Raw genomic sequence first — 13462 nt, forward strand, 5'->3', positions numbered from 1 at the left:
CTCTTTCTTCTTTACTTTCCTCACCTGTATAATGGGAGTGATATTAGAAGTGCTTACCTCTTATAGATACTGTGAGGATTGAGTAAAGCGCTTAGAAGAGTGCCTGATATAGGATAAGTGAGAAATAACTTTAAACCACCATTTGCCTTCATTACTTTAATTGTGCTAGTTTTCCTAGGGTTGGTTACAACCAACGTTCATTCCCAATATTTACATGTCCCTATTTTATTTATTGGAAACCCTGGTGGCATAGTGGTTAAGTGCTACAGCTGCTAACCAAAAGGTTGGCAGTTCGAATCCACCAGGTGCTCCTTGGAAACTCTATGGGGCAGTTCTACTCTGTCCTATAGGGTCACTATGAGTTGGCATCAACTTGATGGCAACAGGTTTGGGGTTTTTTGTTTGTTTGTTTTATTTTATTTATCAAGGCCAGCTGCTTTTTGTGCCTTTTTTGGCTATAAATAGATCGTAAGTTTTGTATATAAATGTAAAAACAATGAGTACACCTCCCATGTATATTCAAAGGGGTTTTAACCTCAATTTGCAGAGATTTTCAGAGTCAGCTGAGGAATTGTCCCAAATGGCACTGTCCTTTTCGCATGGTTTATTTTATTTATATGTTTAATCTGTGGTGAGTCGGGGAGCATAAAAAGCTCTTTGAAAAATAATGGCTCACTAAAGTGTTATAAATGAATTCTTTCAGGGTCCTAGCATACCACATAGAAAAATGAGTGCTACTTGGATAATAAATGGGACACTTGGGGGCCTCAAACAGATAGTTTGTCTGATATAGATAATTCCTTTATGCCCAGACAAAGCTTTACTTACTCTATCTTGTGATTCAATCACGTGGTATGTATGTCTTCACAGTGCACTTTCCTCTTTTGTGAAATTTATTGGCTTAACTATTTTGCTAGCCTTTCTTCCCACAATAGGGTGAATTGTGTAAATGAGACTGCCTTAATATATAACATATTTCAATAGAACAAACGAACTACCATGGTTATTTTTCAGCTGACAGGACCAGCCATGCCTCCTGATTTTGCTGAGATATTGAAATACAGCAAGCTGCAGGGATATATTTTAGTAAGGAAGATTTAAAGTTTTGTTGGAGAGGGTTTTGGGTACCTAATCACAAAATTGAGAAATCCTAGGAAATTCACCTTCTCACCCCACAACATAGATTCACACACTGGTCATCATTCTATGTTTACTTTTGTGTACATATAAAAAAGATTAACAAATTTTTTTGCCAGTATGTGAATCGACAGCTTATTTTACTTATTGTTGCTTTGATTCTAGAGATTTGAATAAAATCAAGGGTCTTACTTTCTTTTATATTCCTCAAAAATATAACATTGTTGCAGATTGATTTACTCCTAGGGAATAAATAGGACATATTCAGGTTGGGGAACCCTGGTGGCACAGTGGTTAAGCATTCGGCTGCTAACCATCAGGTTGGCATTTTGAATCCATCAGCCGTTTCTTAGAAACCCTATGGGGCAGTTCTAGCCTGTCCTATAGGGTCGCTGTAAGTTGGAATCAACTTGACGGCAATGGGTTGGGTTTGTGTGTGTGTGTGTGTGTGTGTATCTTTCTTTTCCTGAAGAGGACTAAGGGGCAGAAGTACTCTCCCTAATTCGTTATAGATTTGTGACTGTGTCCTAAAAAAAAAAAAGTTAGGTGGAATTTGAGACCAGGAACCCTTTTGTCCCTTACTAGCTTGTGCAAAATGTATTGTGGGGTAAGTTGGTGAGAGGATACTTAGAAACAAGACTTAACCAAATAGAGGCCAGTGGATCAAGAATGTGAAGTCAGGTGAGTAGGTTTGGATTTAGGGTAACAGATGGTGGCTAGGGGGTGAGTGAAAAATCCTGGAAAAGAAGCTAAGTCAGTAGGTAAGGAGGAGAATCTCAGAGAGTATTGAACAGATTGCAGATTAACATCCTTATATTGAGCTAAGACGCTGGGTGATTCCTTAGGATTTGCTCCGAGGGTCCTCTGCAAGGTTATGTAGCCATGTTCCAAAGCTAAAGCCGTTATTCAGTATTGGTTACAAGTAGGAGTGAATTTGTAAAGTTTTACTTGATGGAGAACAGCTTAAACCTCAAGGCAAGAGAGTGTGAAGGTTTGTTATCTCTGTGCCCTAAGACATGCTGTTATGAAACCCAAACTAGATCAGATATTAGGAGATCTTATTTTTGTTTTTATCTTTCCAACTGACTAATTCATTGTATGACTTGAGGTCTGTTCTAGTTATTCACTGTTCTGTAACAAATCAGCCCCAAATTAAAAAAAAAAAAATTAGTGGCTTAAAAATCACAGTTCATGATTATCTCTCGTTGTTTCGTGTGTTGACTATGTATTTCTCACTTTGAGTGTCTGGAGTGCTTTCAGTAAAATGGATGCTGGGCCTTGGTTCATTTAGAAGATCAAAATGGTTCAATCATATGGCTGGCAGCTGATTTGGGATGTCATCTGGGAGCTCAGCTGGGGATGTAGAAAAATGGTTTTCCGTGTGTCCTGAGCTTCTCTTATTGTGACTGGGTCAAAGGTATCTTATAAACTAGCCTTAGAAGTTGCTGAATGCCATTCTGTAACATTCTATTGGTCAAGCAAGTCATGAGTGCCAGACTATATTCAAAGAGAAGGAGCTGAGACTTCATCTTGTGAGTACCTGGATGAATACTCAAAGAGGAATACAACTGATGAAGGCCACCTGTGCACAGGATCTGCTATAGGAGCTCCCAATTCTTCATCTACAAAGTTAGAGAAGATTAGGTAATGTGTCAGAGAGCTTGGAAAATTTTCTTTCTGGTTTATACATCCTGTATGATCATGCTACACATTACTTTACCTATACAGACTTCTCATGTGCAACATTACAAATTTATTATTTCTGTTCTTGCCCCCACCATGTTTTGAACAGGTTTCTCTTCAAACACTTGATCTGGTTTGGAGTGCATGTGGCTTTCATATTAGCTTCTGAGCTCCTTGAAGTCAAAGGCCATATATCACTCGAGTTTCTTATTTTCTAGCACCTATTTATTTTTTTTATTGAAAGTACAGTACATGTCTATTGGAAAAAGTGAAAAATAATTTCTCTAATATGACATTGAAAGATTAATAAGATTGTACGTTATGTGTATTTGGCTTCATAAGACAGATGGACCATCAAAGCCTGCTTTTCCACTGCCTATTTCATATGTCAGTTTTCCTCCCAGCACATAACACATATTTTTTTCAAAAATATTCCTTTGTTATATAATGTCAGCTTAATAATGGTAACCATTTCTAACATTGAAATATTTGGTGGTTATTGGGTGTTTTTTATCAGACTATCTTCTGGGTGATAATAATAAAAACAACAACAAAAAAAACAAACCCGTTGCCCTTGAGTTGATGCCAGCTCATAGTAACCCTATAGGACAGAGCAGAACTGCCTGTCCATAGGGTTTCCAAGCAACCACTAATGGATTCGAACCACCGACCTTTTGGTAAGCAGCCATAGCTCTTAACCACTGCACCACCAGGTCTCCCATAATAATAATAGCTCCCAATTAGTAAGTACTTATTGAGAGCTAGAAACTACACTAATACTTTAAATACATTATGCAATTTAATCTTTACACGGTTTAATGGCATTATTATTAGCACCTGTTTTCAGAAAAGGAAACAGAAGATCAGATTGGAAATATCAGAGTAAGTGGAGATACAGGGTTTAAACTCAGGCTTTTCCTGTTCCAAAACCTTGCTTCTGGCCCTGATGTCTAATTTTATCTTTCTGCTTTGTTTTTTTCTTTTTTCATTATAACTCATCAATTGAAATTGTTAAGCTAGGGCTTGAAAATTTATACCAAGATACTATCATCTTTAAATCCTTCTGTTTAAATTCTTTGCAGCATTTTCTCAAAAAAAAAAAAAAAAATTTTTTTTTTTTTCATCCTAGTTGGGTACAGAGAGTACTGTTGTCAGGGACTGTCTCCTTGTTTAATGTGTGTGGTGCCAACATCATCAATTTATGGGAGAGTTCCCTGCAAAGATGTTCATTGTAACGATAAAGTTTCAGTACACACAATTAGTGATACCGTAGGTGAATACATTTACTTATTTATATTTTATCTCTGGGTTTCAGAATTCTAGGTTTCCATTATCATGTATCAGCTAGTTCTGTAAATCTTTAAAGAAATCTTGTCAAACTTACCACATAGTTTTTTTTTGGGGGGGAAGGGGACAAAGCTATGATTAGATAAAATATATCTGCCTTGAGAGATATCTCATGTGAACCCTAAAGTATTATTTAAATTTCATGGGACAGACACTAATGAAATGCATTTCTGAATAGACCCATCTATTTCAAATCTACAGTTATGTATGTATGTGCATTTCAATGTATGTGGATGAGTATATATGTATATATACATGTGTGTCCATGTGCATTTATTTCCATGGATGACTATGCACAAAAGTCCTGTATAAAATACTAGCTATTCTGCCAGATATTTTCATATCAGACATCAGATAGTGAAGAGAAATATTGTGGAAATGTTGTCATGTATCTATCTATCTATCTATCTATCTATATATATATATTCACACATTTTTTTCGTATAGATTCACCATAAGATCCAGTAATGCACCTAAAATTGGATTATCATATTTACTTAAGATAGGGAGTATTCTGTGTCAGATTTAAAAAAAAACCTATTGCTGTCAAGTTGGTTGCAACTCATAGCTACTCTATATGTAGCCCTCTGATACTCATCACATTGCCGCTTATTTTATTTTTCAGTGCCCCTCTGAAACTGTTATATTCTGTCTCATTTATAACTCTGTAATACTTTTTCTGTAGCTTGAAAATACTTTATAACTGTTTGCTAATATAAATTGCAGAAGGTTTATTGGCATATAGAAAAAAGTTTTGTCTAAAAACCTTCAACAGTATTTTTGTTGACTATTATTTAAAACTGGAATGTTCTGTTAACAATTTATTTTCCAGTATGTACTTCAGTCAGGTGTACTGCCCGTGCAGCTAGCTGTTCATAGGCAAGGGAACAGGTTGAGAGGTCATCAAAGCTGTTGAAATGCCCTGAGACTATTTCAGACCTTGCAGCCATCACTTCTTTTTGATGTTCACATCTAAGCCTACTGTCATGGATTACGTTGTGTCCCCCCAAAATATCTGTCATCTTGGCTAGGTCATGACTCCCTTGTATGATTGTGTACCATTTTATCATTTGATGTGATTTCCCTATGTGTTGTAAATCCTATCACTATGATGTAATAAGATGGATTGGTGGCAGTTATATTGATGAGGTCTACAAGATTAGATAGTGTCTTAAGCCAATCTCTTTGAGATATAAAAGAGAGAAGCGAGCAGAGAGACATGGGAACCTCATATCACCAAGAAAGCAGCACTGGGAGCAGGTTGTGTCCTTTGGACCCAAGGTCCCTGCACCCGAGAAGCTCCTCCACCAGGGGTAGATTGAGGACAAGGAACTTCCCGGAGCCAATGCCCTGAATTTGGACTTTTAGCCTACTTTACTGTGAGGAAGTAAATTTCTCTTTGTTAAGCCATCCACTTGTGGTATTTTTGTTATAGCAGTGTAACCAAACGCCACCTGGGTTCTTGTTCTCTCTTATTAGCCGATTGAAATAAGACAGACACTGATTGCAAGGGAAACAGAAAGTGGCAAGTTTATTGTCTGTTCACACAAAGAGTGCGTGGGGTCTAGTAACCATAAGGCCACGTGCTCGCTGACTAAGGGGGCTGGGGAGCTTTTTGTTTCCAGTGGTGTCAGGGGTTGGGCTTGGTACCTGGAACTTTTGCCCTTAGCCCTTCCATGCCCATATTTGGGGGTCTGGGGAGGGGGTCAGTTGAAGGATGTGATTTCTTTAATCTGTGCATGGTTCAAGGTGTAACTCCACCTAGTTCAGTGGACGGAGCCACTACTTGCTGTGACTTCCTGAAAAATGTTGTTCAAAACAAGCTTGTGGTTAGCAAGATAAAGAGAGAGGGGAGGGGGTGTTGACTGGGGTTTCCAATATGGCTGAGCAGCCTGTTTCAGCAGCACAAAATGACTAAGACACCTATCTTTTGCGGAACTCTTGGGCGTCATTTCTTCCCATTCTCAATTGATTACTTAATCAAAATCCATGAAAGTTTTAATGATTAAGTTCCCCCCGGTCTAGGTCCGTGACAATATTATTCCTTAGGCAATGGGAGATTTTTATCAATACAAACATGACTGTGTAGGCATCCATGAATCAAAGAGTTGCACTTTGAATATAAACTTTCCCTTCTGACCACGTCATCTGGACAAAGCCGGTGGTTACTGGTTTTTATCATAGGAGATTAGTTTCTCTATTCTGGAAATGATTTTTTTCTTTTTTTTCTCCACTGGTCACATTCTTAACCTTATGTTTATACTCTGTATTTATAAGAAAATGTAAACTTGGGCAGACCCTTGTGCATAGATTATTTATTATAGCAAAATACCATAGACAATATGAAAGCACAGACATATAAGGGATAACTAAATGATGGTAGATCCATCCGAAAGGGCAACGTCCAGCCATTAAACATTTTGACTAAGTATTTAATACAACTGTAAAATGATCTCAGTAAAATGTAACATACCAAAAAAAAAACAAAACAAGCCCGTCGTCAATTCTGGCTCATAGCGACCCTATAGGACAGAGTAGAACTGCTCCATAGAGTTTCCAAGGAGCATCTGGTGGATTTGAACTGTTGACCTTTTGGTTAGCAGCTGTCAGCGTTTCCAAATGTTAACATAGAAAACTTGAATACAAAATTGAGTGTATAATGGGATCTCAGTATTGGAAAATATTTGTGGAGGACATCCATTACTGATAGTCATCCTTTGGCTGTAGGATATTTTGATTCATTTATCTTCCACAATAACTCTATATCAAACCCATTACCATTGAGTTCATTCTAACTTATAGTGACCCTCTATGACAGAGTAGAAGTGCTCCATAGGATTTCCTAGGCTCTAATCTTTATGGGGAAACCCTGGTGGTCTAGTGGTTAAGGGCTAACGCTGCTAACCAAAAGATTGGCAGTTCCAATTCACCAGGCGCTCCTTGGAAACTCTATGGGGCAGTTTTACTCTATTCTCTAGGGTTGCTATGAGTTGGAATTGACTCAATGGCAATTATTATTATTATTTTTAATCTTTACGGGGAGCCTTGGTGGCAAAGTGGTTAAGAGCTCAGCTGCTTACCAAAAGGTCAACAGTTCAAATCTACTAGCTGTTCTTTGCAAACTCTATGGGACAGTTCTACTCTGTCCCATGGGGTTGCTATGAGTTGGAATTGACTCCGTGGCAATGAGTTAATCTTTGTGGAAGAAGACTGCCACATCTTTCTCCTGTGGAACAACTGGTGGGTTGAACTGCAGACCTTTTGTTCTGCAGTTAACCACTGTGCAGCCAGGCCACCAAACGACATCGTTAGTTCCCAGATGGGTTAATTATTATTATTTTTTTTTAACCCAAGGGACATTTGACGATATATCTGGACACATTTCTGTTTGTCACAACTTCGAGGAGAATTGTTACTGATGTTCAAAACAAAATCTTGTATTAATCAAAATAATAACAAATATTTGATTTGCTCTGTGATTTAATAAACAATTTGGAAGCGGAAACCACTTCCAAAGAATGGAGAAATTCACAGAAACTTAACTTTTGCTTAAAGAATACAGGTTTCCACAGTGATGGAGTACTTAGTAGCTTCTGAGTTAACATGGAAAAGGTAGAACTTTCTGGAAGATTAGCCTCCTCCACCCACCTGCAGTCAGGAGACCTCTAAAAATAAAAATTTAAAGAAGTCTGAGTCTGTCTCATTCAATCACAGGTTAATGGTTTTGTTACGGTCTGGTCTTTGGAAGAGGACAGAAAAGTCTCACTTTGGGTGAGAGAGGAAAAAAAAACTGATGATTAATTTTGGGAGAGTAATTTTTAAGTTCATGGATAAGAAAAGGCCTCTTGAAATAAAAATATATATATATATATTTTTAATGTAAATTTGATTCTGAAACTGGACCAATGGGTCCGTGCCCAGTGTGCAAGAAGCCAAACTCTCAGACGCTGGTTTTGGGAGGAAGAGTTTATTTCGCAGGCTCGCAGGTGGGAACTCAGAGGTATCCACCTCAGATCGAGTTCCCCGATCTGTGCGAGCGATGTACAATTTACACTTATTAGGCGCGAAGGGAAACAGTATGCAGGATCAGAGGTTTTACCTATTCATAGTTTCTACTGATTATTTATTACGAGGCGGTGCTAGGACTCCGCACGGTAGTGGCCGATGGAGCAAACACTTTTGAAATGGGCTCGACTATCGTTGATGATGCCTTTCCGGCAATTTTTGTTCCCTGGCCTGAGTTTTTTGGTTCCTTGATATGAGTTCTCTTGCATTTTTGAGCATCCCTGACATCCCAGGGTTATTTGTCAGTCGTCGTGGTCTGCTCTGCGATGTCAGCCAATTAGATCTGAACTCTTCCGGGGCTCTCCAGAGGGTCTGAAAAACAATATAGAGGAAGTGAGTGATGACGTAGTGTGGAGGTGACCTGGAGTGGCCTGATACCTGGTGGAGCACTAATTAATTAGGTGTCTTCAGTGTTTTCAGCCTCCAGAGCCCCCTAACAATTCCATTCTGGTGTTGCCTGAGTAGAGGCCAGGAATGTTTCTGAACAGTCTGCAACACACAGGCCAGCTCCCAAAGCAAAGAATTATCTCTCCAAAACAGCGGTATGCTAAGACTCAGAAACCCTGTTCACCATTAAATATGTATTTTAAAATCAGAGAAAAATTACATCATTACAATCACAAGAAAGAAATAAACAGATGAAATAACATAATAATAATGTAATACATAGATCAGGTTTCCTTATGCAGACTATGCTTTCTGGAAAACTAACAATTATTTCTTTAAATATAAGAAACTGGGAAAGATAAAATCTTACATTCTTATGGTCACTGTAATTCACTAGTATGTTTTGGAACACAAGTGACAAGAACCCAACTTTGCTTGTTGATACACTCAGGCTCAGTTTAAGAAACCTGAACCTGAATTTCTCCATTTGGGGCCATTTCTGGCATTTGTTTTCCTAGTCCCTGCTTGACTTCTTTTGGATCAAATTGAAGCCTGAGAACAACCAATATTCACACAAAGCTTTTTGAGACAAAAGACATTGCGCCTGAATGAACACTTGTGTGAAAATACTTTTATTTCTCATCCTGGCAAAATTCCTCTGCTTTAATGAGGTGAGAAAAAGAAAAAGAAAAAAGCCCTCTGATGTGAAAACACAAAGAATGTGTCTAAAAATACCCAATAGGCTAACAACTTTGCTTTCTACGTTGTATCGGATCCCCATAGTGGGCAGATATCTAGATTGCCCCTAACATACACACAGGCACACACACTTAAAAAACTGGCTTATGTGTTACATTATGCATGGAGATTTTTGTATAGCTCTTGTCCCAAACAAACTGAACTTGATCATTTTATTCTGCAGGAAGTTAATAAAATGAGATTGAGGTTAGACATGCTCTAGGGTAAAATCACAACGAAGTTATAGTAAAGCAAAAAGAAAGATTTTATTCGCCATGTTTTCCAAGAGGCAGAAGTAGGAAACAGACCAGCATGCTGCCAGAGCCATGTCTATCTGAGTCCGAGGAATATTCCAGAACATATTAACATTAAAAAAAAAAGTTGCCATCGAGTCAATTCTGACTCGTAGTGACTGTATAGGAGAGAGTAGAACTGCCCGATAGTTTCCAAGGAGCACCTAGTGGATTCGAACCACTGACCCTTTGGTTAGCACCTGTAGCACTTAACCACTATGCCACCAGGGTTTCCATATTAACATTACAAATGGGTAAAATCATTGAAAGCTTCACTTTTTCAGTTTGGCTAAAAATTGCCAAATCACAGTAATTCTGTATTTTGAATTGTTTTTCTGAATAAACATTGGTACAGGTTTCAGTAAAAATAGTCAGGAGGCTCAACCCACCTGGATCAAAGGAGAATTAAGAACACCAAGGACACAAGGTGATTACAAGCCCAAGAGACAGAAAGGGCCACATGAACCAGCGACTACATCATCCTGAGACCAGAAGAACTAGATGGTGCCCAGCTACAACTAATGACTGCCATGACAGGGAACACAACAGAGAACCCCTGAGGGAGCAGGAGAGCAGCAGGATGCAGACCCCAAATTCTCATAAGACCAGACTTAATGGTCTGACTGAGACTGGAAGGACCCCAGTGGTCATGGCCCCCAGACCTTCTGTTGCCCCAGGACAGGAACCATTCCCGAAGCCAACTCTTCAGACATGGATTGGACTGGACAATGGGTTGGAGAGGGATGCTGGTGAGGAGTGAGCTTCTTGGATCAGGTGGACACTTGAGACTATGTTGGCATCTCTTGCCTGGAGGGGAGATGAGAGGGTGGAGGGGGTTAGAAGCTGTCGAAAAGGACACGAAAAAGGAGAGTGGAGGGAGAGAGCAGGCTGTCTCATTAGGGGGAGAGTAATTGGGAGTGTGTAGCAAGGTGTATATGGGTTTTTGTGTGAGAGACTAACTTGATTTGTAAACTTTCACTTAAAGCACAATAAAAATTATTTTAAAAAAATAGTCAGGAGGGTCTTCATCGGTCCAAAAAATCTTACTATATAGTACATACTAATAGAAAAAGGTAGAAGTGAAAAGTCTTTGGGTCTTTTGTGCCCTGTTTGATTTGTTTATGTGAAAGTTTTCCTAAAAGATGTTTTCCCTGATAGTCCTAGCAATTGTCTTTATACCTCAGGCCCCAGTTGATGCGTCCTTGTGAGTCCTTGTGAGTCCAGCTGCAGCTGGATCACGTTCTTTTTTATGCTCAAGAACAGGGATTAATTGCCCCAGTATTGTCTTCTAAATCGGATATTACCATCAATGTATATATATATTTTAAATATTCACCTAATCTCCTATAACTTGTTATTTTGGAGATAATATTGGAGCCATTATTCCCTGTCCTAAAATGTCACCCAGCTAGATTTTTGTTTTCTTTGTGTTGAGGTGCAATCCACACTGAAGGCTATAGTCTTTGATCTTCATAGGTAAATACTTCAAGTCCTCTTCCCTGTCATCAAGCAAGGTTTTGTCATCTGCATATCAGAGGTTGTTAATGAGTCTTTCCCCAAACCTAATGGCACATTGTTCATATAGTCCAGCTTCTCGGATTATTTGCTCAGCATACAGGTTGAATAAGAATGGTGAAAGGATACAACCCTGACAGATACCTCTCCTGTTTGAAACCTTGCAATATCCCCTTGCTCTGTTCGAAAGACTGCCTCTTGGTCTATGTACAGGTTCCTAATGAGCACAATTAAGTGTCCTGAAATTCCCATTCTTAGCAATGTTATCCATAATTTATGTGTTATGATCCACATATTCAAATGCCCCTTCATAATCAGTAAAGCATAGGTAAACATCTTTCTGGTATTCTCTGCTTTCAGCCAGGATCCATCTGACATCAGTAATGATATCCTTTGTTCCCCTGTCTTCATCTGAATGCTGCCTGAACTTCTGGCAGTTCCCTGTGATGTACTGCTGCAACTGTTTTTGAATGATCTTCAGAAAACTTTACTTGTGTGTGATGTTAAAGATAATCAATAATTTCCCATTCTCTTGGAGCATCCTTCTTTGGGATGGGCATAAATATTGGTCTCTTCCAGTTGGTTGGCCAGGTAGCTGTCTTCCAAATTTCTTGGCATAGATGAGTATGCATCTCTGGCAATGCGTCCAAGAACAGGGATTCTGTCAGTTCCTGGAGCCTTGTTTTTTGCCAACGCCTTCAGTGCAGCTTGGACTTCTACCTTCAGTACCATTGGTTCTTGGTCATCTGCTACCTCCTGAAATGGTTGAACGTTAACCAGTTGTTTTTGGTACAGTTTTTCTGTGTATTGCTTCCATCTTCCATTGATTAAGCAATCAATATTTATTTAATTTTTTAGTGGTGTTATCCTACTTTAATCTAATCTCAAATAATTTAGTGCAGAACCTATCAAAGTGGATTGTCATCATTTGGCTCCTCTTCATATAACCCTATCTCAATATTAGTATTGGGCTGATAGAGATGTCTTCTGTGATTTTTCTTTCTCTTTTTTTTTTGTTTCATTTGAAGTTGATATGGTGTAAATGTGGAAGGTGGTGGTGAACGGTAGGCCATATTAAGCAATAACTTTAGTAGCTTAATTACATTTTTTTCCCCATAAAGAGCTTAGAAAAGTGCATTTATTTCCATGATTAAAATGTGTGCTACATTTTCCACTTTGTACCTCAGAGGGTGCTAGCAAAAAGGCTAACAAGAAAATGGAAAGAATATCTAGTTGGACTTCTTCAAGTTCCTAGGGTCTCTAGCTTTCTAGTCAACCAACATTGATAGGTCTAAGAGTATGACCGAGGGAATGTTACCTCAAGGAGCTTTGTCATGACATGATACTCTTCTGACAGATTACAGTAGTGAAAACAACATATTAATTTCAACAGTAAAATGTGTTTCATTTACAGTAAAAAGTGGTATGGGCAAGGCAATTTATAAGCCTTTTAGAGTCATAGAAATAGTAAATAAAATAGACTTAGTCAATTTGGCTTTATTATTTTAAATTCTTTTCAGTATACGTTACTCCACTTTTACGTTGTACTGTCACATTTTACTAAATATATAGTAAATATAATGTACTGATTCTTTTCTGTATCAGTGATTAAAACTTGAGGCAGGATCGAATTAAACATGCATCTCTGTTTAAGCTCAGAATTGCATTTTGATCAACTGCTTAGATATTCAATTAACGTGCAGTATTTGCATAAAATATTTCTATACAGGCTATTGCAGAATCACTTGATATTTTCCTTGTTTTATTAATGGTCCATTTGCTATTATACTAGTGGAAAGTGAAGTTGCATAATTGGAAATGGGTCCAATACTTTATAGCTTATTGGCTTAGAGTAATTAACTGCATTTTCTATTGAATTGCAGTAGAAAGTATTACATTATAATATTTAGAAGTGGCAGCCTAAAGTTGTTAAACTGCTATAGTAAACATTGACTTGCAATGAAAATGAGCACATTTATTGAAAAACATTTCTATAATATGTAAACAGTGTGTTCTCTTGTGATAACTATTCTTTTTCTCTTGTTTTTTTTTTATTTTTTTATAATTTGCTGCTTGCGATTGCAGGAAGTAGAGGTTTGTATACACCTTCTGTATTTCATATTTTTCTTTAGATTTTATATGAATCTTTATGTTTTAATTGGCACACACGCTCAATTCACATTATTTTCCCCTCTAGGATGATTATTTCCGCACTTGGAGTCCCGGAAAACCCTTCGATCAGGGTAAGGATCTAATTATTTTAAAATAAAAATCTTTATATGTTTACAGTTACTGTA

At 38.0% G+C, this 13462-nt stretch overlaps 1 protein-coding gene across 1 annotated transcript in view; it reads left to right on the plus strand.

The window, feature by feature from the left end:
• The window catches only part of SPOCK3 (SPARC (osteonectin), cwcv and kazal like domains proteoglycan 3), a 514066-nt gene that overhangs the window by 169182 nt on the left and 331422 nt on the right, over window positions 1-13462 (plus strand). Inside the window, exon 3 of the mRNA XM_003415798.3 lies at window positions 13363-13408. Coding sequence (XP_003415846.2) covers window positions 13363-13408 — 46 coding nt within the window. The remainder of the gene's footprint in view (window positions 1-13362; window positions 13409-13462) is intronic.

This window comes from Loxodonta africana, chromosome 21 (genome assembly GCF_030014295.1).
Source record: "Loxodonta africana isolate mLoxAfr1 chromosome 21, mLoxAfr1.hap2, whole genome shotgun sequence".
In the NCBI taxonomy this organism is placed as follows: domain Eukaryota; kingdom Metazoa; phylum Chordata; class Mammalia; order Proboscidea; family Elephantidae; genus Loxodonta; species Loxodonta africana.